This window comes from Camelus ferus, chromosome 16, assembly GCF_009834535.1.
Source record: "Camelus ferus isolate YT-003-E chromosome 16, BCGSAC_Cfer_1.0, whole genome shotgun sequence".
In the NCBI taxonomy this organism is placed as follows: Eukaryota; Metazoa; Chordata; class Mammalia; order Artiodactyla; family Camelidae; genus Camelus; species Camelus ferus.
Genome location: NC_045711.1, coordinates 39,313,769 through 39,338,176, shown reverse-complemented (window position 1 = coordinate 39,338,176; position 24,408 = coordinate 39,313,769). Strand labels below are relative to the sequence as shown.

The following is a 24,408-nucleotide window of genomic DNA, read 5'->3' as shown; positions in this document are numbered from 1 at the left end:
ATCTCCTGCTAGTGCTGAAACATTTTATTCATCCATTCAACCTATACCATAAGTATGTGCCAGACAGTACAGGAGATTCAAAGTGCATTAAAGTCCCCAACCTGAAGGAGCTCATGACATAATGGACAATGGCGTTTGGATGACATTTAAACAGATGACTATCATATTAGTAATAACCAATGTAAAAGAAGTATGAACAGGGCAACAGAAACCTGGGCACGAAGCAGAGTTATCAGGAAAAACAACCCAGAGACCATGGCACTGAGCTGGATCTTGAAGAACAGGAGGACCTTGTGAGAAAGACCAGAGCAGAGGACAAAGTTACAGATGGGGGAAGAGTGCCATCGTCCCAAAACCAAGGTAATCAGGCCAATTAATGGGTAGGGTTGAGGTGGGAGGTGATATGGGAGGCAGGAAAGGGCTAATTTAAAGGCGGCGGGGTGTGCCAGGCTGAGGAGCTTAGGATTTTAACCAGAAAACAACATAATGCCATTGAAGGATTTTAAGCAAAGTAGTGACAAATCTGGTTTATATTTTAAAAAGACCCATTTGGCTTCGATGTTGAATCTGGATTGCAGCAGGGAAGACACTAGAGATGGGGAAATTAGATGGAAGGCAATTACAATAATCCAGGGAGAACCAAGGCAACAGCAACAGCCTTATCATTCACACGCCTCCACTTCCACCGCAAGAGGCAGGCTTCCCTATAGCCATGTGCTAAGCCCAGCCGCTTCTATGCATCGGCAGTCCTGGGGCCTTTCCCAGGACACACACTGGGAGACAGCAGGACCAGGTACCGCGTACCCACTTTCCTCCCTGACTTGTTAGCACAAGTGCCCTTGTTAGAAATTATTTTAAGAATTAATCTGTCAAACATCAGGACAGGTTAAGTAGGCAAACCAAGTTTCAAAAGGAAAATAAAATGCGGAGCGTGTACAATGGCCACATGGATCCTCGAGCATGGCTTTCCCCATGACTGCAGGGAACCAGGGATGAGAGGCAAGGAGGGCAAAGGAGGGACCCAGACTCATGAGGGGCACTATCTAATCTGACCTCTCCACCCAGTGGGGAGTAAGAGACAAGATGAGACTTCCTCCTCGTCCTCAATACTGGGCACCACCCCAAGTGTTTCCTACTCCTTCCCTTCCTCTTACACAGCAGCCACCAGCACCAACGTGGAAACCACACTGCTTGGATTATAGGGGTACATTTCCCAAACCACACCTGCTCTTAGAAGTCTCAACAATGAGTCAGGTAAGTGGGGTACCGATGATGGAACCCCAGCATCTTTGCTCTCATGCCAGTGGAGAGATGTGCTCTGACAAGGTATGACGGGGAAGAAGAGTTGAGCAATTTAGGCAAGTCTCAGCCATGGGTACCACTACTGAGTCACAGTGAACGGTAGCTTGACTGTTTCTGATGAATGACCCTTTCCCGCCCATCCTCCCCCCAATTTGTAAGAGGCCTTTTAGACATGTCCCAACTGTTAGGCAAGTCTGTTTGATACCAAGCCTACTAATTCCCATTTCTGACGAGAGGAGATGACCAAGTGTTAAAACCAACATCTATTTCTCCTCTGATTAATTTTAAGTTCTTTCTTTAATAACCTAGCAGGTGTCAAAATAATTTTAAAACAACCAACATCTACTGAGTGTGCCTCGCACAGTGCTGAGTACTTTACATGCATCATCTCACTTAATCCTCAAAACAACCCTTCTGTGAAGCCCACTTTACAGATGAGGAAACTGACACTCAGAGTACTGCTCACTTACATGTGAGGGACAAGGGACAGATCCAATATTCAAACCCATGCACATCAGCCCACAGAGCCAGCTTGCTCACCGATGGCCACCTGCTCCACCCAGTAACAAGCGCTCTTACCTTTGGTGAGTAATACTTTGCTGCAGCCTGCCCCAGCAGCAGATCTCAGAATTGTCCCCAGGTTCCCAGGGTCACGGAGATTGTCACAGATCAATAATAAGGGCAGTGTGTGACGAAGCTGAGTCTCTGGGTATGTCATCTTAACATGGTCAGGTTTGGCAAAAATCCCTAAGGAAACACAAAAGGTTATTCAGTTGTTTGATCTGAGCATGAGGAATAATCTTTTTATTTACTTATGATTCTTCCTATATTCTTAATTGCATAATACATGAATACATTCCGATTGAAAATGGTTATGGGGGGAGAGGAAGGCACTGAATTTTTTTCAGTCTTGGAGTGTATCCTTTCAGAACTTGTTCCTTGCATCCACCTACATATATGTATATCTATTCATATATAAGTGCTTTTTCTTTTACATAAAGAAATCATACTCTCCACATTATTCTGTAATCTACTTATTTAACTCCATAACATCAGATGTCTTGGAGAATTTACCATGTCAATAAGAAGCTACCTTATTCTTGTAACTGCTGCATGCTATTTTGTAACAAGAATATCACATTTATTTAGCTCTTCTCCAACTGACATTTAATTTTCAATTTTTCCCTATTGTGAACAACGCTGCAATGAACATCACTGTATGAGTCTGTGCATATGTCCAAATATTTCCCTAGGAAAAATGCCTGTAAGTGAAATGGACAAATGGTGTGTGTGCTCCTAATGTTAACAGATACCGCCAAACTGCCCTCCCCACAGGCTATTCCAGCTTATTCACAGTGAGAATAAATACCTCTACCTAACCTGGTGGGAGGGTATAGCTCAGTGGTAGAGTATGTGCCTAGCATGTACATGGTCCTGGGTTCAATCGCCAGTACTTCCATTAAAATAAATAAATAAATAAACCTAATTACCTACTCCCCCCCCAAAATAAAATAAATAAATAACTTCTCCTAACTAACTAACTAACTAACTTCTCAACAGTGGAGGCAATGGAATGTTATCAGGCATCTGTGTACTGTAAAAGACCTGGCACTTAAGAGTCACAGATAGCCACAAGACCAGTGGGACAGAGGACCTCAGAAGTCCTTTAACTTCTGGTTGAAGGGCTGTGGTATGAGAACTCCACTTCTAGAGGACCCATTTACATTACTGGATTTCAGAGATGTGCCTAATGTCTGAGAGGTAGTACTAGATCTTATCTATTTCTCCTTTTACCCCCTCCTCAAATCTGAAATAAAACAGGGTAAGGAGAATCTAAATAATATAGCTTTTTTGGGGGGAAGGTTGTAATTATGTTTATTTATTTTAATGGAAGTACTGGGGATTGAAACCAGGACTTCGTGCATGCTAAGCACATGCTCTACCACTGAACTACACCCTCCCCAACATGTTTTTAAAAGCCATGAAATGATGAAAGCAGTCATAATAATGAAGGGGGTTACAGAAGTCCAGAAGGGGCTAGCCACTGTTGACACACATGCCCAAAATGGCAAGCATGGTAAAAATGAGTGACACTTTCACTGCAGCATGGAGTAGGGATTAGGGAGGTATAGTTAACAAGAGTGAGTGGAGAATTTTAGTAGTCCAAGTCCCCACCCAAGGGGAGAGTTCTGAGAGCAGAAGCACAGATCCCTGTGATATGCTGGGTTATAGAAACAAGAGATGGTCTCCAAAATTTCCTCTCCCAACAAACAGCTGCACAGTGAGCTCACTACAGGGAATACATGCACAACTTATTTGACAGGCCCTGGCTTAAACATTAGAATCTTGAAGATAACTCCTCTATATTTAGGAAAAAAAAACTTTCTAAGTGCATACAAACATCACAGTCTATTAGAATCTTGAGTTGGATTTCACCAAATGAAAACAAGGTTTCCTGTTCAATGAGCTAAACAGAGCAATAAATTGTAGCTTACTGCTCAGACCTGCTTCTAGAATAAGGGGGTCAGTGATATATAGGTATCAGCCACACTGGCAGAAGTTTTGTGGAAATGGAGGGTATTTTGGTAAACATTTTCTTAATCTTTAATTGGACATTAAAGATTGAAGAAGTGACCTCAAAAATTCCTAAAGACTATAAAAAACCACAAACAAATGATGAAGAAAAACTGTCTTCAGTTTCCACTGAAATACAAGATGCATAAATTTTTCTGGGTGTTTTAAGAAAAAGTTAGGCAGTAATGTTTGAATTTGGTTTAAATAAAATTTGTTGCCCTGAGACAAGTATGAAAAAATAATCCTAGGTCTCTACTTCTAGAGACAAACTGTATAATAACCACTAACCCATTATTCCTTGTGGTGTCACTAGGTCGGACCAATCCTTGATATCCTCAAATTTCACCTTAATGAGGCCAACACCTTTCAGCTTCTCAATGGGCAGCTCCTTTATGTAGTCCAGACGGCTAAAGAAGAAAACTTTGGGCACAGCACCAGCCTTGAGAGCGTCTGCGATCAGCCTACGACCTTCCAGCAGAATCTTCCCTTGCTTTTCCCGAAATGGCCTGGACTTAACTATTGTCATCACACTGCTGTGGGTGGAAATAAAAAGACAGTTAATTACCAACATCCTCGTTACGGAGACACACCTAATTCTAACAGACTGGAGGAGCTTGACAGAGAAAGAAACAAACGAATTTGAAAAAAGACACTTATTCTGCCTTCCGTGCATCATAAAATCCAGCGAATTGTACTGGAAGTCTTCCAATGGGAGGAGAGGTCAAGATCCTTCTGTGAGGTGGGAAGAGAAATAGGAATACTCGGTAAGTCTCAGAAACACATCACCTCAGCCTTTTGTCTCCAGGGAAAGCCTTATCATAGCGAAGCCCGGACTCTTCCCAGGTGCTTGGTGTCTGAGATGGGGGGACCTGAAACGGCTGCTTCAGCCGCTGCTCGCGGGGACTGGCCTCCGCCGCCGCCTTCCGGGGCTGCTTCCCGGGACTGGGCTTCCGTTCCACCACCTGACCGGATGGAAACACCACTTTCACGGGGCTTCGCCGCAGCGCCCGGACCCAGCGCCGCGCGTCAAGGTCCCAAATCTGGACCACTGGCAGCACAAGTCGCGTTGCCCAGCCCACGCGATTCAACAGCGCCGCCATGTTCCCCCGCGAGGGGGCCTGCGTCAAGAAAGCGCGCCGGCGGCGGCCAATGACGTTACCGACCCGCCTGCGTCCTCTGGGGGCGGGGCGGTGCTCTACGCGTGAAACGTGAGTGGTGTCGGTGGTCTCGGTGGTTTTGCTGGTCATGGCGACTCGTAGAGCTCTGCACTTCGTGTTCAAAGTGGGAAACCGCTTCCAGACAGCGAGTTTCTATCGTGATGTCCTGGGAATGAAGGTGCAGACGGGGCCAGAGGGGCTGGCGCGCGAGGGGGTCGCGGGCGGCTGAGGCCCACCTGGCCGAAGGAGGGGAGAAACGGGTGTGATGTGAATTCCAGCCACAGCCCCTGAACTTTCCATTAGCTCTGTAAGGTTTTCAGCTTCAGGAAACGTCGCGAGTCGCGGGTTAGGTTGCATGGCCTTTGAAAGGGGGCTCAGACTTATTAGTCACTGACTGTGTGTCTAAGCACATCCTTCCATTAACGTTCATTCACAAATGTTTATTGAGTTCCTATCCTTGTGGAGCTTTCAGTCTAGCGGGAAAGACAGTAAATCAATAAAAAGTTATGTAATATTCTTCCAGTGAACAGTGACTCAGTCTCTTTCGGTTTAGGTATTAGCATATTCAGAGTTCTGCTTCTCTTGGGGCTGGTTTGAATGGTCTCTTTCGAATACTTAATCTCTCTGGGTGAATGCTCCAACTCTCCTCTCAGTAGTCCAGATCTCAGTGTGAAGTCAGAATCTATTCTCCTCTCCAACACCTGGGAGTAGCCGCTCTCAAGCCCTGAGCAGCTGTGATTCTGCATGAGTCACGTGGGTGGCAAACGCCATGTGGAAGCTGTTGGGGTGCTCTTGATAAGCAGGGGCTTAAGATGTTGTCAACTGAAAGAAAAAGGAGCAACCTAAAATTTGAGGGATACATTTTATTTGGGGACCTTACTGAGAACTGTAGCCTGGGAGACAGCTTCTCAGATACCTCTGAGGAATTGCTCTGAAGAGGTAAGGAAGGAGCCAGGATATGTATGAATTTTTGGCTGGGGGAAAAAAATACCCAACATCAAAAGGTTACTGGTAATCACAAAAAAAACAGATATCTCAAGTTAATGATTTTATGCTTTTCTATGTATGGGAAGATGCAAAAATCTGGGTTCGTTGAAATTATTCCTTAGATATGCATCTTAAATATCCAGGGCCAGTATCCCAAGCATGGAATATTTCTTGTTTTTCTCCACCCTGAATTCCCCTCAGGGTGCACTGTTAGTTGGTGACTGCAAGGCTGAGGGCTGGGTCCTTGTAGAAGTGAAATGGCGGGCAACATTCTTTGTTTACAGTGTGCAAGAGTGCAATTGAATGTAGACACTAAAGATGTGGAATGCAAAGGGAGTTACCTGAACTCACCAGTCAATTAAAAAATATCACCCCATTCACAGTTCTGTGTTGAGCTTTGGTGGCAGAAATGAAAATGACCCTGGTATCTGTCCTGAATTCAAGTTCCTGGCCTAGGATCGGAGTGAGAATAAGATTTGTACATTGCTAATGGTAACGGAAGTTGAAATTTAATAAGTGGTGGAAAAACCACAGAGCTCTTCCTTAATATGTTTCCTCATTGATTAAAGGGTGGTTGTGACGATTAAATGTGTTGTTATATGTGTAGTATTTGACACATCATATGTATTATATAAGTGTTAGCTACTATTATTATAAAAATACAGAAGGAGGAGAGGTTTAATTCTAACCTTGGTCCTCAGGAAATAATTCATGGAGACCTTACATTTGAGTTGACCTCTCAAGATAGGATTTCCACAGACCAAGATTAGGGGGAGGAGTATAGTGGAAAAACTGAATAGCCAGTGCAAAGATAAGATAAGTTTGGGAAGCACCACTAGTTTTATGTGCCTTTAACTTAGACTGAGGAGATGGGATACCAAGACAAACAGGTTGGGACTGCTTCTGATAGTATCTTGAATAATGTGCTAAGGAATTTGCATTTTATGTCACAGTAAGTAGGGAGTTCTATTACGTTTTAGGATGGGGCAATGATGTGATCAGAGCTGTACTCTAGAGACTTAATTTCATGGTGATATTAAGGACAGAGATCAGTAAAGATGACTTCTAATAGTAAAAGAGAGAAATAATGGACGCTTGTACCAGAGCAGTAGCTGTGGGACTCAAAAGGGAAAATAAAACTAACGCATAGAGAGCCTACTGTGTATTAGATTCTGTGTAAAATGCTTTAATAAATGATCTATTTTCATAACATATTAGAAGACTCAGATCCTAAGCTTTGTTCTCAGAATTGCACAACTACTAAGTGAAAGCCACACTTTTTTTTGTTTGTTTGTTTGTTACTGCACAATACTGCTCCCTGACTCCCCAGTCTAAATAGATTTCAAGACTTTGCTTGGTTGCCTGACCGTTGGTGTCAAGCTGTTCTTTCTTACTGCTGCTACTTCAGTTACATTGGATTTATATAAATTTACTTAGCCTGGGGAAAATATACAGCTCCTTCCTTTTTGTTTGTTTTACAAGTAAAGCTTACCAATGATAATGTGTGCGTTTTGACATTTTAGTTTATGCTAAATATGCCATGTGCTGTACTAGGAGAACTTTACAATTTATTCTAATTCCCTTACCAGATTCTGCGGCATGAGGAATTTGATGAAGGCTGCAAAGCTGCCTGTAACGGGTATGACACTTTGTTTCCTAAAATCTCCTTTAGGCTCTGAATACCCCTGGAGAACCGAAAGCAGTTTCTTAAAGCCAATATAAGGCAGCAGAATAAATTAAGGAGGCAACAGTGGGGTCAAATGGATAAATGTAAACAACCAAAGAGTTTAGGTAAAAAAATTTATCGGAGTAGGGGAGGGTATAGCTAAAGTGGCAGAGCGCATGCTTTAGCATGCACGAGGTCCTGGGTTCAATCCCCAGTACCTCCTCCAAAAATAAATAAATAAGTAAACCTAATTATCTCCCTCTCTCAAAATACATTAAATAAATAAAAAATTTTTAAAAATTCATTGGAATTTCTCAATCTATTCTTGCAACTTTCCTGAAAAGTTAAATTATATCAAAATAAAACTTCAAAGAATTAAAAAATAAGATAAAATAAGGCAATGAATTAGGGAGGCAGCTTCAGAAGCACAGATAAGTATATTTCCTGGATGAAGCCATGTCCTGTGGAGTCTCTCCAGCTTAGTAGCCATGGCAAGCTGGGAAATTCCAAGGCCTGGTGGAAACTGCATGCTTGTTGACGAATATGCAAAAAAACAAGTGAAGTTCAGTGGGGAGAATTGTCCCTATAGGATTCAGCCCTCTTCTTTAAAGAGAAAGTAACGACTTTCCCTCAAGTAGGTGCCAGACAGATGATCTTCAGAGCCTTTGGTAATAGGGCCCCTGAACACTGTCCACAGCTGTTCTGAGCACCAGCTGAGGCCATCTCACCCTCGTGGGGACTTAGAGGACCAGAAGAGACTGCCCACCTCTGTGACCACTGGGTTCATTTTTTCATTTTTCTAGGCCTTATGATGGGAAGTGGAGTAAAACAATGGTGGGATTTGGGCCTGAGGATGATCACTTTGTTGCAGAACTGACTTACAATTATGGCGTGGGAGACTACAGGCTTGGCAATGACTTCCTGGTAAGTACCATTTTGTTCTAGCAGACTTCTGGCTGTATCTTTTATAGAGAGTACGGATACAGCTTCAGATCTGATGACTTTAGATCTGATGGCTGTTGAATCGATGGCTTTTTGGGTGCCGTTTAGTGATTTGTTAATGATACTTTCTATTTAAAACAAAACTCAAAAAACCTGTTTGGGCAACCTGTCTTAGAGCTGGCCTGAGGATGAAGTGTGTTCTCACAGTGTTTAAGAATCATGCTCAAGACTTAGAGGCAGCTTTGAAGAGACAAGACTCCCCTGGGGGAATGACTGAACCTTGAGAAGGGCCAGAGTCCTTGGTTCAGGTCCTGATCACCATCCAGAGAAATATTCTCTAGGGGACTGTTATGGTTGGGGTGGGCTATTGCAGCCAATCCTCAGAGAAAAATCTGAGGAGGTTTTAAGGATGAAAAGAAGAAGGCACTGCATGCACCACGTTCGTTCATTCATTCATGCATTCAAGTTTTTGTGCACCTGTTATATAGTAATGGTGTCTGCCACTTACTGAGCAGTTTCTGTGTGTGAGAGATGTCACTGGGCCTACACATATAGCAAGAGTGGAGTAACAAAGTTTCTCCTCAGAATCCACTGAGCAAATCTACCTCGTGCTAGATGTCATTTTGGCCATTTGGTCTCACTATTCCTGTTAACTCATGTTAAAATTATGATACCTAGATGGAAGTTTTTATGAGGATCAAATATCTATAAAAGCGTTTTGTAAAGGGAAAGTACTGCTCAGATTTAACGTGTATTATTTTTTTTTTCTTTCTCTCCATGCCTCTCACTAATTTATTCATTTAACAGATAGGTGACTTACTCTATGCCATGTTCCTTGTTGGGTCCTGGGGATATAGTAAAGGGTGAAGCATTTGTTCCCTGGCCTAAAGAGCTCACTGTCTGGTGGGGGGAAACAAGTAAAGAGACAGCAAGAATGCCGTGTGATCAGTGCTAAAATTGGGATAAGAACAGGAGGTTGTGGGAGCACACAGGAATTCCCAGCCTGTTCTCAGATAGGTGAGAGTTCAGGGAAAGCTTCCCAGAGTGGCGTCTGAGCCAGGTGAGGGGGTTGGGGTGGGTAGTGAGGCAGGCATTCTCAGTAGGCCCATAGGCCTGGAGGTGAGGGGGAGCGTGGCACTCAGAGCTGGGAGCCATGCAGTCTGGCCGGAGCTTAGCATGTGAGGAAAGGGGTGGGTAGCGCTGAGGCTGAGAAGGAAGCTGGGGCCAAATCATCTGAGGAGGTTTAGACTTTATTTGAAAAGCAGAGTGAAGCCATTTTCAGCAGGGCAGTGGCACCGCGTTTGTGGTGTGCAGGAATCACGCAGCTAGAGCGTGGAGTTTGGGTTGGAAAGGAGCAAGACTGGACAGTGAGGAAAGTAGCTCGGAGGAGCTGCAGGGACCAACAGCTCCTTAACTAACGTGGAGGTAGTGGGAGATGGGAAAGTGGATGGACTTGAGAAATGTGTAGGAGGTAGAGTTGACAGGTTTGGTGATCGAGTCTATGTGAAGGTCTCTTTGTGTTTCTCCTTATCTTTTCCTTGCTCTCCAAATTTAAATCAGGGAGAGGAAAAAGTGCAAAGCCATCTTGGTGCCATCAACATTTATTAACTGGCTCAAGACAGATGTTGCCGGGTGGGACTGCAGGTGCCAGAGGTGCTGGAGGTGGAGAAGAGCTTGGTGGCTCTGCTGTGGGTCTTCCTAGGACACTTTGGTAGTAAAACATCCCTGATGGAAGGTACCTTGTATGCTCCTCAGTTCATGGAACAAAAAGAAAAACAGGTTAAACAGCACTCCCATATAAATAAAGAACTCACATATAATGAAAAGAAGAGGATCAACAACTTAATTTTTTTAAAAAAGAGCCAAAACTGAACAGACGGTCCACAGTAATTAGAAATGTCTCTTAAACATTGAAAAAAAGATACTCAGCTCCCAAGCTGCCATTTGTCATCTATCAAATTGGCAAAAATCAAAAGGTGTGACAGCACTTAGGCAGGGTGGGAGAGGCTGCCACTCTCCTACATTACTAATGAAGGTGTCAAGCAGTGCAGCTTCAGTTCGGTGGTATCAGAATAACTAATGCATGTACCTCTGACCTTGCAGATTCACATCGAGGGGTTTCGTTTACGTATATGTTAACAAATATATGAAGTTGAGTGCCTGCTGTGTGCCAGGCACTGTTCCATGAACTTTCAGTAACCAGTGAGCAAAACAGTCAAAAATCTATGCCTGGCAGGGGAGGGGGCCCAGAGCCTGATAATAAGTAATAAATACAATGAATGAATAAATCATGTAATATGTTTACTTCAAAGGTGATCGTTGTAATGGGGGAAGAAGAGGGCAGAGTAAGGGGGATTGGGAGCATGGGGGCCAACGGCCAGTTTTAATTTTAAGTGGGATGTTGAGAGTAGGTTTCCCTGAGGAGGTGACATTTGTGCAAAGGCTCAAAGGCGGTAAGGGAGTTAGCTGGGTTAGGAGTTTCTTGGGAAAGAGCATTCCAGGAAGAGACTAGCTGGTGCAGAAGCCCTCAAACAGCGCCTGACATGTTTGAGAAAATGCGAGGAGGCCAGCATGGCTGGGACAGAGCGAGGGGAGGGTGGGAGGATGTGGAATCAGAAATGACATGGGGGCCAGGATATAGCTCAAGTGGTAGAGTGTGTGCTTAGCATGCACGAGATCCTGGATTCAATCCCCAGTACCTCCATCAAAAAACTAAATAAATAAACCTAATGATCTCTCCCCTGCAAAAAAAAAAAAAAAAAAAAAGAAATGATATGGATCAGATCGTCTCCGTCCTTTCAGGCTGTCAGAAGCCATCCCTGAGTGAAACGAAGAGCTGTCAAGGGTTTTAAGCAGAGGAGAAACAACATGGGGTCGCCGTCTTGAGAACAGACTGTAGGGTGTCTTTCAGAAAATTTACTCTGTCCTCGGAGTGGACGATGGATTGACAAGACTGGAGGCAGAGAGGCTGTAATAATGATCTAAGGTAGAGACGAGGCTGGACACATCAGAAAGCATAGTGGGCATTTTTAGATATTTTGATTAAGTTGAAATAAAGAATGCCTTGATAATTGGTTTATATTTTTTTGTTTGAAGAGCAAAAATAAAAACAAAACATTTCTAGATAGATAGCTAGCAAGCCAAGGGTACGATCAAGATTTCTCTTACTAGATCTTTAAAATTAGGAGACATTATCTTTGGTATTAAAGAGATCAAATTTCTCTGGTATTTGAATTTCTGTCCTATGATTCATGAAGTTTGGAATCTTTATGGAAGAGAAATGTCCAAAACCTACTTCAAAACCACTAGAAGAAAATTTGGAAAGACAGTTAAATCTTAGGTGATTTGACTAAGGACAACGGGGTTTTGCTTCATTGTCTTCTACAAAAGATCTGTTTTATGATTGTACACTTGGGTGATACTGTTGTTTGTCACAGGGAATCACACTCGCTTCCAGCCAGGCTGTCAGCAATGCCAGGAAGCTGAAGTGGCCGCTTAATGAAGTTGCAGAAGGTATTTATGAAACTGAAGCCCCAGGAGGATATAAGTTCTTTTTGCAGAACTGCAGTCCACCTCAGTCAGGTAATTATACCCAGAATGATGAAAGCCCTCTGTCTAAAAAGGCATCTGATGGAAGGAGAGAGGCAGCGCGAGTTCTTTCTCCTGTGGAATCTTTTATATTGACATGACGTGTCTTTCCCAAGCCAGTGTTGTTCTTTGCTCTCTAAGAAATTATATTTTCAGGTTAGAACTTTAGTGCATCACTCTAGGGGATCTAGACTGCTTCTCTTCTATCTAGGATACTTGCAGCTGTGAGTATCAGAAAGCCCACCTAAACTAGCTTGAACGGTAGGAAAATGTTTTAGTTCACAGAGCAGGCATTCTCCAAGCAGGCAGGGTTTCAGGGTTAGTAGATTCAGCAGCTCAGCAATGGCGTCAAGAACCCAGATCTTCTCCCTCTTCATTCTCTTTTAATGCGAGAGTCCCCTTCTCTTAGACGCTCATGGTTGTAGGCTGGCCGCCCGCTCCTGCATCCTCATCTGGTGGGAGAGGGAGAGGCTGACTTCCTGTTGCTCTTTTTTAAAAGCAGAGCAAACTTTTCCTAGAATCTTCCAGCATATTTCCTGGTCAGATTTCATTCACGTGCTTGCTCCTGAGCCAATCACTAGAAAGAGAAATAAGATCGTCCTTAGACCAGTTAAGTTGTATCGCTCAGCTGAGGTCAGTTTCCCAAACTTGTGCTGGTTCTCTGTGCATGGGGGTGGAGTGGAGTGAGGAGCCCCCCATGCTGACTGCCCCAGCGAGCAGGAGGGAAACCGCATCGTTTTTCATTTACGGCAGAGGCATCCTCGTCATGATGTATTTAATTCCTGCCAGTCTGCTACCTGCTCTGCCAAGACAAAAATGAAGGCAAGAAAAGGAAAAAAATACTGGTGAATAGCACAGGTAGTTCTGCCTGCCATTTCTCTCCGTGAACACACACCCCTAAGTGGACCTGGGATGGGAGACAGTCTCTTTCCTCCACTGGTCTGCCTCAAGTCCCAGATGCCCCTCATAGCAAGTCTGATTGTTGTGTTTAATTCTGCTTGCGTTTCACTGGGAGGTCAGCAAAAGAAAGAGTGATCCGTTCCAGCACGGGAGGGTAGGCTCCTGCTATGGGACTTACTCAGATGGTATTTCTGTACTTCACTGATGATTAAGGGATTTCTGTGATTATTTTTATTGAGAGGTGATTGGTGCTTTATATACTAACTTTCAAACTTAAGTTCTGCCACTAATTCCACTGTACACTTTCCTCCTGGTTTTAATGATGTTTCAGTTCATAAAATAAAGGAGGACCCCACAATCTTAAGATGCTTTTGTTCTTTAAAATGATGATACCTCTGGAGCATTAATTGCTGGTTGGTAAACTAGTCAAATCTATCAGTCTAGCTGGTGTCCATCCTTCCTTGAATTAATCACTCCTATGTAGTTTCACCCACGGTTCCTGTTCCTGTCCTTGCACCCCTTCCGGGTCTCGGTCAGCTGGAATTTGTTGATTTCTCAGTGAATGGGGAAAACTAAAAGTTAAGTCTGCTGGGTAGAGGCACCTGTGAGAAACACCTTGCTTTAGTCATGGAACTACTAGTCTAGCAAATGGGACTAAGGCAGTGAAAACTGAAGAAAAATATATTGAACTTATCATAGTCAGATATAGACTTGGAACAGCTCTTCAGAAAGTAACTTTTTGGTATAAAAGTTTTCAGTAATGCTAAGTATTTTAATATCTTTTTTATTTTTACAAAGTAAAAAGATTTTTTTCCCCTCTAGACAAACAGATAATCAAAAAGAAAAAAAGAAGAAAGAAGAAAACAGAACCACTGTTAAGATTTTAGAGTATATCTTCCAATCTTTTATCAAAAAGAGAAATATATAATTAAATATAGATATAGGATTGCATTGTATTACATCGTGGGAAGAGAAACAGTTGTCTATTGTTAGATATTTGTGTTGTCTCTAGGGTTTCACTGTTGTGAGCAACACTGTGATGAATGTCTGTTATGAAAGACCTTCATACATCCACAATTACTTCTTTACTTGCTGAAAATAAGCTTGCTCTTTCCAAAGCAGTGGAAGTTTTTTAAGCTTTTGATGCATTCTGTCAAATTGTTGCCCAGAAATGTACTAATTTACACTCTACCAGTATCATATGATGGTGGTTTCCCCACTGCAGTGGCACAGTTAACACTGTAAACTTTTTAAATTATTTGCTAGGAGGAGGTATAGCTCAAGTGGTAGGGTGCATGCTTAGCATGTGCAAGGTCGGTTCAATCTCCAGTATCTCCTTTAAAAATGATAAATATGTAAATAAACTAAAGTACCTCCACCCACCAAAAATAAATAAATAAATAGTCAATTATCAAATATTTTATTTGAATTCTGATTTCTTTGATTATTTGTGAGGTTGAATATGCTTTCCTATGTTCATCGACCATTACAGTTCCTTTTTCTGTGGATTATTGCTTCTTGCCTTTTGCCTGTTTTTCTAGGATGTGGATCTTTTTCCTATCGATGTTTAAAGGTAATTTAAATATTAACGACTTTTTTGTCATATATGTTGCAAAAAAATATTTCCTACTTTGTTGTTTATTCTTTAATTTTGATTGTAGCTCTTTTTTTGGTTGTTGTCCAGTTTTCCATTTTGTGTAACTAACCTAGCAAATCTTTTCCTTCATCGTTTTTCTGTCTTTAGTGTCAGTTTTTTTAAAAAAACTTTCTCCAGCCCCAAATTATATAAATAAATAATCACCTGTTTCTACTGTTTTCATGGTTTCATTCTTTAAACTTAATCCTTTAACCTGTCAGGAATGTATTTTGCCATTCAGCTTGATGGTGTGACTTCTTCCCACCAAATGAGAAGCCAGTTATCTTAGTGCCATTTGGTGAATAATGTGCCGTTTGAAAATGACTTAAGTGATCCCTTTCTTACGAATACTGAAAACGAATATACATATGTATATGCATGATTGGGACATTGTGCTGTACACCAGAAATTGACACATTGTAACTGACTATACTTAAATTAAGAAAAGAGAGCGAGATCTCTTTTTTATCATATACTAAATTCTTATATATACTTGAGCCTACTTAGGTCCTTCTGTTCCATTCCGTTGCACTATCCAGTCCATTCTTGCTGTTTTATTACACTACAGATCCTGTATTAAAAGTAACTCTAGCAGTGTCTGACCTTCAGAAGTCCTTGAACTATTGGTCTAATTTACTGGGGATGAAAATTTATGAAAAAGACGAACAGAAGCAAAGGGCTTTGCTGGGCTATGCTGATAACCAGGTGAGCAATCTTGGAGAGAGATAATCTGTTACTTTGAGTTTGGTTTATACATGAAGGTTACTCCCATAGTTTTCTGCATGGTGATTCAGTATTTAAAATGGAAAGAAGAAAATAAAAATTGCCGATAAGCTCACCACCCAGATATTACCTGTGTTTATATTTGGGGATATGTTCTGTCAGAAGTGGATTTGCTGAGTCAGATGTAGACAAGATTTAATGTTGTGATGATGATCTGTTTTCATCTTTTTTTTTCTAATAACCTAGCATTTGAGCATGATTGAGTCCTTTGACATTGACCCAGCAGGTCTCCTAGGAATTTTTGTTACAGACATACTCATCATACGTGTACGCAAAGAACTGGGTACAAGGTCATCTGTTGTGGCATTGTTTGTTGTAGCAAAATGTAAAAAATAACCTAAATGTCCTATGGGTTCAAGGAATAGTTAGTTCAATGATTTATAGTTAATCCATAGAATGCATTACTGAGCAACTGTCAAAAGGATGAAGTGAGTCTTTATGTGCTGATATGGTAACGTTAGTTGGAGAAAAACAACGGACAGAATAATGTGTAAATTATGCTACCATTTGTGTTTAAAAAAAAAAAAAAAGGATACCTGCCATGTGTCTAGAAGGATTCACAGGAAACTGCTGACAGTTGCCTCTGGGGTGAGAGTAGGAGGGAGACTTAATTTTACTATATTTCTTTTACTTTATTCCTAGTATGGTTTGAATTTTTTTTTTTTTAAACGTATAACCTATTTTGATAAACTCACTTCTTATGTCTTTTCAGTGTAAGCTGGAGCTCCAGGGCATCAAGGGGGCAGTAGATCACGCGGCAGCTTTTGGACGAATTGCCTTTTCTTGCCCCAAGAAAGAGGTAATGTGTGGTACCAGGTCTTTTGTTTAAGCTCTGTGATAACTAGCTAGTTCAAACAGCTAAGAACGCTGGCCCTCCCTTCTCCAGTTCATGCTGATTGTGGCTTTGGTATCAAGTACAGCCTTTGTCTCAAGAGCAGCTGAGATAATAAAGTCAAACAAGTGGCGCCAGGGTTCTTTCTGGTTGATCTGGGAGTCCTCTGGGGCTGCTGAGGACCACGGCCTGAGAGCCGTGCATGACCCCTTGCTCACTTTGCCTTTTTGTTCTCCTCAAGTTGCCAGACTTGGAAGCCTTGATGAAAAGGGAGAACCAGAAGATTCTGACTCCCCTGGTGAGTCTGGACACTCCTGGGAAAGCAACAGTGCAAGTGGTCATTCTGGCTGACCCTGTAAGTACTGCTCAAAGAGGGGACGGGCTGCACCAGGCATTGCTTCCGAGGTGTCCTTTTGCCAAATTTCTTTTCTCTTTATTGGTGTAGGATGGACATGAAATTTGCTTTGTGGGGGATGAAGCATTTCGAGAACTTTCTAAGATGGATCCAGAAGGAAGCAAATTATTGGATGACGTGAGTCTCATTTCTAAATTTGTATCACTGTCAGCCTGAGTGGATGGTGTGAAAAGTGTATGGGGATGGGCCAGAGCATCAGGGTTCGGTTCTTACTGTCAGAACCGTGTCCTTTTGCCATCGGGGTGATTTTTGAGCCAGAGACTGTCAGCTTCATAGCCACCTGTAAGACTCTTATCTGGCACAGCATTTGTGCTTCTCTCCACCTCATGTGGCCTGGGGACCACGGCTGTGTACATCACCATTCTGCTCTGTGAATGGAAAGATGTGGATGCCATCCCCCTCCTCTTCCTTTCTGGCAATTGTTCTCATTAGCATAAAACTCCAATCTATTTCCCATCTTTTGAAAAATCTTTTCTTCACTCCATATCCTTTCTCCAGGTTTCTTTTTAGAAATCTGCCTACACACCGTTTCTCTTCCTTCCCTCCCGTGCGCGCTTTGCTCTTCCGCACTGGTCCTGTCCCGCAGGGAGATGCTGGTGGTGACGTCATCGGTGACCCCCCTCTTGCCCAATCCGGCAGCTATTTTTCTATCCTCAACAGGCACACTCTTCTAGCAGCATCCAGAGCAGTTGTTCAGTGTTGTATCCTGGCTTCTAGCACGTACCAAGTATGCAGTAGGCACTCAGTGAATACTCTGTTGAGGATTAAAGGAATGAAGCAATCTGTCCTGGTTCTCTCACTTAATATTTATGTGACTGACCTTATGAAATTTACTTTGTCTCTAAACTGCAGTTTTCTTATCTAAAAATTTGAGGAAATAAGATTATCCACCTCCTAGGATTGTTGTGTGATTTATAGAGCTTGGCAAACTGCTGACATAATAAGAGAGCTCAATTGATGTTAATTAATTAAACCAGGAAATGTGCAGAAAATAGTGTTTACAGATTTTACCATAAAGGAAAATAGACTCTCAGGCAACCTCTCAGTTGGCAAGCTTGCTCAGCTATGTTCTTCCCGATCTTTCCTCTCACTGACCACCTTCCTTCTCTTTCAAGCTCTCTTCTTTGGTGTGAGAGACCCTGCCATCTTCTTACCTCTCCCACAGCTTCCCCTCAGCACCAGGCACCTTTTTTGTGTCCGATCCTGAAATGATTTTACCCACAGTCCCACCTGGGCTGTCTTTTACTCTCTGGTTCTTTAGTCTTTCTCTGAGTGAAGTCACCTGCTGCTCTGGTCACCTCTGCTCTCAGCCTCAGCCATCATCCATTCTCTCACCCTAATTTCTCCTTCCTAGCTCCAAACAAGCATTTCTGATTGTTGTTACTGAGGTAAAATATACATAGGATTTGAATGTACAGAAATTTAGTGTTCCATTTGATGAGTTTTGACAGTTCTACACACTCATACAACTGCTACTCAAAACATAGAACATTTTCATCATCATAGAAAGTTCTCTCCTGCCCATTTCCTGATTTCTGACATACTAGTTTTGTCTGTCCTTGGGCTTCATATAAACGGAATGGCTTCTTTCAGTCAGTATAATATTTTTGAGATTCCTCCACATGTCAGAGTTTTGGGTTTTTGTTTTTTGCTGAGTGATATTCAGTTTTATGACTGTAACAATTTGCTTATCCATTCTTCCACTGGTGGACATTTGAGTTTTCTCCAGATTTTTATCTATCATAAGGAAAACTGCTAAGAACATTCTCATGCTAATCTTCTTGTAGACATGTTTCATTTTTGCGGGGGAGGTACCTAGGAGTAGAATTGCTTTTACTTTCTAAGAAACTGCCAAACAGTTGTCCAGAGTAATTGAACTGTTTTACACTTCTGTCAGCCTTGTATGTATAAGAATTCCAGCTGCTCCACATGCTCACCAACATTTGTGTTTTGGGGGGTTTTGGTTTTAGCTCTCCTAGTACATGTAAAGCAGTGTCTCACTGTAGTTTTAATTTGCATTCCCCTGATGACTAATGATTTTGAGCACCTTTTAATATGCTTATTGGCCATTTGGCTGTCTTCTCTGGTGAATTGTATGTTCAAGTTTTTTGTCTGTTTCTTTCCATAACAGATTTTATGTTTAATACTTCATGGCTAAAAGTTGCAAATATACACAAGAGAGTACAACAGATCCCTATGTGACTGTCACCAATCAACTCTGTGTCACAATTTTTTATCATTCCTTTCCACCCCCGCTCTTTTTTTTTTTTTTTTGGTGGGGGAGGAGGGGTTGTTGGAGAATTTTAAGGCAAATCTCAGATACTATGTCATTTCAACCCTAAATACTTAAATATTTTACACATCTAAGACAATTCAAAAGTAAAAATTAAGGAATTTCTTTATATACCATATTGACCTTGTCACACTTAAAAAATCAACAGTATATCTTTAATGTCTCCTAAAATCCAGTTCGTATTAAACCTGATCTTCTAAAAATGGTTTTATACAGTTGGTTTTCCCTATGTATTTTTTAATTAGCTTTCATGTAATTAGATTATATAATTTATCTGATCCATGGAGTATTGTGGTACACTAATTGGAAGACACACCTCTGATCTATTTTACATTTTAGCCATCCTTGTCTATGCTCTAAGCTCTAAACATGAATTTATTTTCATTCTGTGTGTCTTTGCTCACATTTTTTTATTCTCCTAAAGTGGCCCTTCTCTCATTTGAATATTTGCTTATTTTTCAAGGCCCATTTAAATCCATGTTTTTAAAAAAATTACCTCTTGTTGATTTGTTGGAATTCTAGATATGAGTCATTTGTTAATTATCTGCAAATGCAAGTACTATTCCTGATGGCTTGCCTGTTTATTTTCTTAACAGGATCTTTTGAAGAGCAGAAATTTTTTTTAATGATCTTTTTGCGTATGTGGGAAGAGGGGCTGGTAATTAGATTCATTTATTTTAATGGAGGTACTGGGGATTAAACCCAGGACCTCGTGCATGCTAAGCACGTGCTCTACCAGTGAGCTGTATCCTCCCTCAAGCAGAAATTTCTTTAAGCCCAACTTACCAGCTTTTTCTTTTATACCTAGTGTTTTTTGTGTTAGACTAGTGTTACAGCCAAAGAAACCTCTTCACTCATAAACCATGGACGTTTCAACTCCATGTGTCCGTAACTTAATGTCTTACTTCCAATCCATTCTTCGTTTAATAATGGAAAAATAGGGGGAGGGGATAGCTCAGTGGTAGAACACGTGTTTGGCATGCACAAGGTCCTGGGTTCAATCCCCAGTACCTCCATTAAAAAAAAAAAAAGGAAAAATAAGTTACTTTTATTAATCAAGTCCTATATTGACATTTTCTTAAGTGCCTTATATATGTTCTCTAGCTTTTACCATAATCTGCAAGGTAGGTGGCATTCCCCTTTCAGATGAGGAAACTGAGGCTCAAAAGAGTAAGTCACCCAATATTGTACATTCAGTAAGTGGCAGGGTGAGGGCTTGCACAGAGGCCTTTCAGGTTTCAAAGCCAGTTTTTTTCCTTCCTCTTATACCCTGCTCCCTCCTCTGAGCAGCACTGTGTATCTGTTATCCCAGTTGTTTAAGCTGTAATCCTCAGAGCCAGTTTTTTTTTTTAAACATTTAATATGCTTTTTATTTTAGGATAATTTTAGATTTACAAACAGGGCCATTTTTGAATATTGTTTCTCCTCACCCCTAAATTCTATTAGCTGTTAGTCACCAAGAGCTGAGTTCTACCTCTGAAATTCTTTGTCTGTCAACTTCCCTTTTGAAAAGGCTCTCATTTTCACCCACAATACTGCAAAAGCCTCCTTCCCTTTTCTAGTCAATCCCTGCTGCCAGCATTAGCTTTCTAAAGCACAAATCCAGTAATTTGAAAAACTGTTTAATCTTCTAATGGCTCTCTGTTGCCTCCAAGATAAGTTCCAGACTCTGGCAGAGCCTGTCACACGTCTGGCCCTGATCTGTGCTGCCTCTCCTCCCTAACTCACCCCATTCCAGTCCCAGTGAACTGTTTATATTAACCAAGATGTATCTTCTTGCCTCCACCCAAGAGTTGGGTTTTTTTTATTTCCCCTTCCCTCTTATTCAGCTCATCTTTCAAGATTCAGAAGCTTTCTTGGGTTTTCCACAACAGTTTGTTGTTTCTGCTCACTTTTGATGGCTCCTAAAAGACAGGAACTTCTGTATCTTTGTGGGGGTTTTTTGTTCTGTTTTGCATATTTTTGATTTTTAAATCCATTTTATTTTCATCAAAATAAAAAATCAAATAATACTAAGATTTTTTATGAGTGCAGTGCAGTGGTGTCTTGCCCCATCTTGCAGAGTCCCACTGCAGCCACTTTCAGCTTTACTGTTTCTAAATGAAAAATGTGTATGTTTCTTTTTTAATTTTATTTTATTTATTTGGGGAGGGGAATTAGGCCCATTTATTTATTTTTAGAGGAGGTGCTGGGGATTGAACCCAGGACCTTGTGCATGCTAAGCATGCACTCTACCACTTGAGCTATACCCTCCCCCTGTATGTTTCTGTTTCTTCATTTTCAGTTGCAGACATCTTTTGACTTCCTGCTAAGTGTTTTCACACTATTTCTCCTACTAGTTAGTTACTCCTTTCCTTTTGGTCTGATAACACTTTGTGGTTCTATTACAGCAAATACCCCAAGACACACACACACACACACACACACACGTGCATGCCCTTGTGCAAAACAGCTGTTTCCATATCTGCGTCCTCAACTATTCTATATGCTCCTCAAAGCCTCAGACTGTCTCTGCTTCCACACCTGAACCCAGCATAATATCTAGCTCATAATGAAAACTGGCATTTTAAAGATACAGTTGTCCCTCAGTATCCACGGGGGGTTGGTTCCAGGACCCACTGGGAATACCAAAATCCAAGGATGCTTAAGTCCCATAGCCCTGCGTATCCACAGATACAGAACCTGTGGATACAGAGGGCTGACTGTAATTCTGTACTTGCTTTTTGATGAATAAATGAATGTATTTTCCTACCAAATAGCTATTTAGCCTATGCTTGGTTGTATTGGACCAGATTTTTTTTTTCCCCACAGCACTGAGTTTTATTAGGGGTTTCAATAAGGTTAATCTGTAGGATTGAGGGAGTCAGTTAGGGAACACAAAGCCCACGAAGCTTCCTCAGATCTCACAGTGAACCACTGGCTCAGGTTGTCTGCTGGGCTCGCCGCCTCATTCCAGGTAGAGGTTATTATAAGGATACTGCTTTGGCCCCACAGGCTGGTAGGTGGGGTAAGTCTCTCCCACACAAAGACTGGAAATTTTAAGAGACTTCAGTTCTAAGCACAACCCTCCCTGCAAACCCACCTCTGTGGCCTCAGCCTCATGGAATAATAGAATAAAAGGACTCTGGTGGAACCAAAACATATTATTAACAAGGATTCTTTTTTAATTAAGAGGCCCCAAACCAACCAAATATTACCAACATCAGTGGAATGGTATGGGAGGAGGCATGGAAAAAGGAAATCATTTGTTCTAGGCTCATTACTAAAATGTCAAAATAGCTTTTCACATTTCTCATGATTAGAGTCCCCAGAAAACTAAAGATTCTTGAGAGCCCAGCCAGATGCCAAGAGTGACAGCACTTCCTGTCCACCAAAGAGCCTGCAGCCTGGTGTGCTCGGGCCTTGTCTCCCGTCAGTGGGCAGCCACACTTCCTGGCTGCAGCTCTGCCCTTTACTCTGCAAAGTGAGAATGGACAAGCCGTTGCTCCGTACCCCCCTGCACCCTCTGTCAAACATAAATACTGACTGAGCACCTTTAATTGTTCATTTCTCTATTGTGGTCAGTGCAGTGCGGTACAAAGTAGACTATATGTTTTATTTGGTGCACTTAGAATAAATAAATATTCTAATTCTCTTTCTATAGGCAATGGCGAAAGATAAAAGTGATGAATGGTTTGCTGTACGAAATAAACCAAAGGCTTCAGGTTAACAGAAGACATCACGTGAAACAAGCATTTGTGATTCCTGTCGAACACCTGTGAGGCCTGACGTATGCATTGTATGATAAGTGCTCTCACAACTTGGTTGTTTACTGTACAGGCAAGGAGGCTGGAGTGGTAAAGATTTGTGTATGTTAATCTTCGAAAGCTCTGATGATGTTTTAGAAAATCCTATCAGTCCATTTAGAGGAGCACCCTTACTGTAATATGCACTGTCACTGGAGGCGCACATTCTGTGTGTAACTGTATTAGATTAGTAATAAATCACTCTCCAGCCTGGGATGGCTATGTGGAACAATACCTCTGGTTGGGGATGGAGAAAATTTTGATAACCATGTAGATTTAATGAGAACAACTAAATCCAAATAAATCCAACTCAGTTGCTTACAGCAGGAGTACTTCCAGCATCTGACGACAGTTTGCTCTTCGAATGTCTTACTCTGGCAGACCTTTACGTACAAAAATTTTTAAAGAAATTTTGTGTTTTGAACCAAAAGATTTTGGTTACACTCCCACATTCCTTGCTTTAAAATTTTGGGTAGCCAGAGAAAACAGATGGAAGGATCAAATGTGTCGTGTTGCTACATGCCTGGCTCTGTGCTAGTTTCTTTATATATACATATATACTTAATCCTCATAAGAAGAGAACATGTTAGATTTCTTAGTAGATTAGATGATTTCTTCAGCCTGAAAAAAATTTTTTTTTAAATATTTGATTCTGCAGCACAAATCAATTTTAATAACTGGAAACAATTAAGTTGAGCATAGTTATTATTAAATATCTTTTGAAATTATGCTTCTGAAATCAAACTGTCAAAACCCGTCTGTAAGACTCATTATTTAAAAAGTGGTGGCCAGGTTCAAACTTCAGGGAAAGAAACTGAGGAGATTGGAAAGGGTTGACTCAGAGGATACCAGTTCCAGCATAATATACATGAAATTACTTGTAAGTGACAGGCTCTGCTGTTCTCCCTTGCTGGCAGGGAGGGGTAGGGAAATTTCAGCCTTAAATTTCAGCTCACCTTCTTATAGCATGATCTTACCTTCACTAAGAGAAAAAATCCTTTCCTTGCTCCACAGTACAACTTCAATTCTTGATCTTAGGGAAGCAGCTCAGAAAAAAAGGAGTTTTCAAAGCAAACCAAGCTATATATATACTCCTTCTCTGGACAGTTAGTTCAACTTTTTTCCTACATATGGGGAAATTATGATATAAATTTTGAATAACCAGGTAAACTCTGTCTCTTTGACTATGATTTGTCAATTCACAGATTTTGTATTAGATTATTATGAAATCAATGACATTTATCTCTAGTAGTACTGTTCTGAAAAGAAAGTGTACTTTTCCCACGGTGGTAGGCTGCTATGATACGACCTTCTAAGTTTGTTACAATAAAATAAGTGCTTTATGTAAGTACTAAACACTTAATAGATTCCTCTTTGTCTGCTTATCTTATATTGTAATATATCCCCCATTTTTTTTCTCATAAATGTACAGCTCTCCATGATAGAAGTGAATGCTGTTTATCTACCTGGGACATTTTAGCTTTATGATATCACTCCTCCTTTTAACTCATGCCTGTCATTTTTTCTTTTGTTGTAATCTGTAACATT

The 24,408-nt window shown here is 41.3% G+C and overlaps 2 protein-coding genes across 6 annotated transcripts in view; one reads left to right on the top strand and one right to left on the bottom strand.

Moving 5' to 3' along the window:
* Positions 1 to 5,123, bottom strand: part of MRM3 (mitochondrial rRNA methyltransferase 3) — an 11,778-nt gene extending 6,655 nt beyond the window's left edge. For 2 of the 4 annotated variants that reach the window (XM_032457514.1, XM_032457513.1), the window contains exons 1-3: positions 4,663 to 5,014; positions 4,165 to 4,409; positions 1,882 to 2,049 (exon numbers count right to left, since the gene is read on the bottom strand). In XM_032457514.1, the coding sequence (XP_032313405.1) occupies positions 1,882 to 2,049; positions 4,165 to 4,409; positions 4,663 to 4,976 (727 nt within the window). In that variant the 5' untranslated portion in view covers positions 4,977 to 5,014. Of the gene's footprint in view, positions 1 to 1,881; positions 2,050 to 4,164; positions 4,410 to 4,662 lie in introns of those variants that run through there. The other 2 variants (XM_006184977.3, XM_032457515.1) reach the window with 2 other exon arrangements.
* Positions 5,072 to 24,216, top strand: GLOD4 (glyoxalase domain containing 4). 2 transcript variants are annotated; one of them, XM_006184978.3, is made up of 9 exons: positions 5,072 to 5,211; positions 7,610 to 7,659; positions 8,490 to 8,610; positions 12,066 to 12,210; positions 15,321 to 15,457; positions 16,248 to 16,334; positions 16,609 to 16,722; positions 16,813 to 16,899; positions 22,719 to 24,216. In XM_006184978.3, exons 1-9 carry the CDS (start codon positions 5,122 to 5,124, stop codon positions 22,782 to 22,784), a joined length of 897 nt encoding a protein of 298 aa, XP_006185040.1. In that variant the 5' UTR covers positions 5,072 to 5,121; the 3' UTR covers positions 22,785 to 24,216. The 2 variants fall into 2 exon arrangements, with proteins under 2 accessions (XP_006185040.1, XP_032313410.1); XM_032457519.1 differs by lacking the exon at positions 5,072 to 5,211 and having other exon boundaries at positions 7,620 to 7,732.
* Positions 24,217 to 24,408: the final 192 nt, after the last annotated feature.

Excerpts from the sequence above, each read along its gene's own strand:
- GLOD4 (XM_006184978.3), top strand. The coding sequence starts at position 5,122 with ATGGCGACTCGTAGAGCTCTGCACTTCGTGTTCAAAGTGGGAAACCGC. Across the intron at positions 7,660-8,489 it reads TGCAAAGCTGCCTGTAACGG|GCCTTATGATGGGAAGTGGA; the intron begins GTATGACACTTT and ends TCATTTTTCTAG. Across the intron at positions 8,611-12,065 it reads GGCTTGGCAATGACTTCCTG|GGAATCACACTCGCTTCCAG; the intron begins GTAAGTACCATT and ends TGTTTGTCACAG.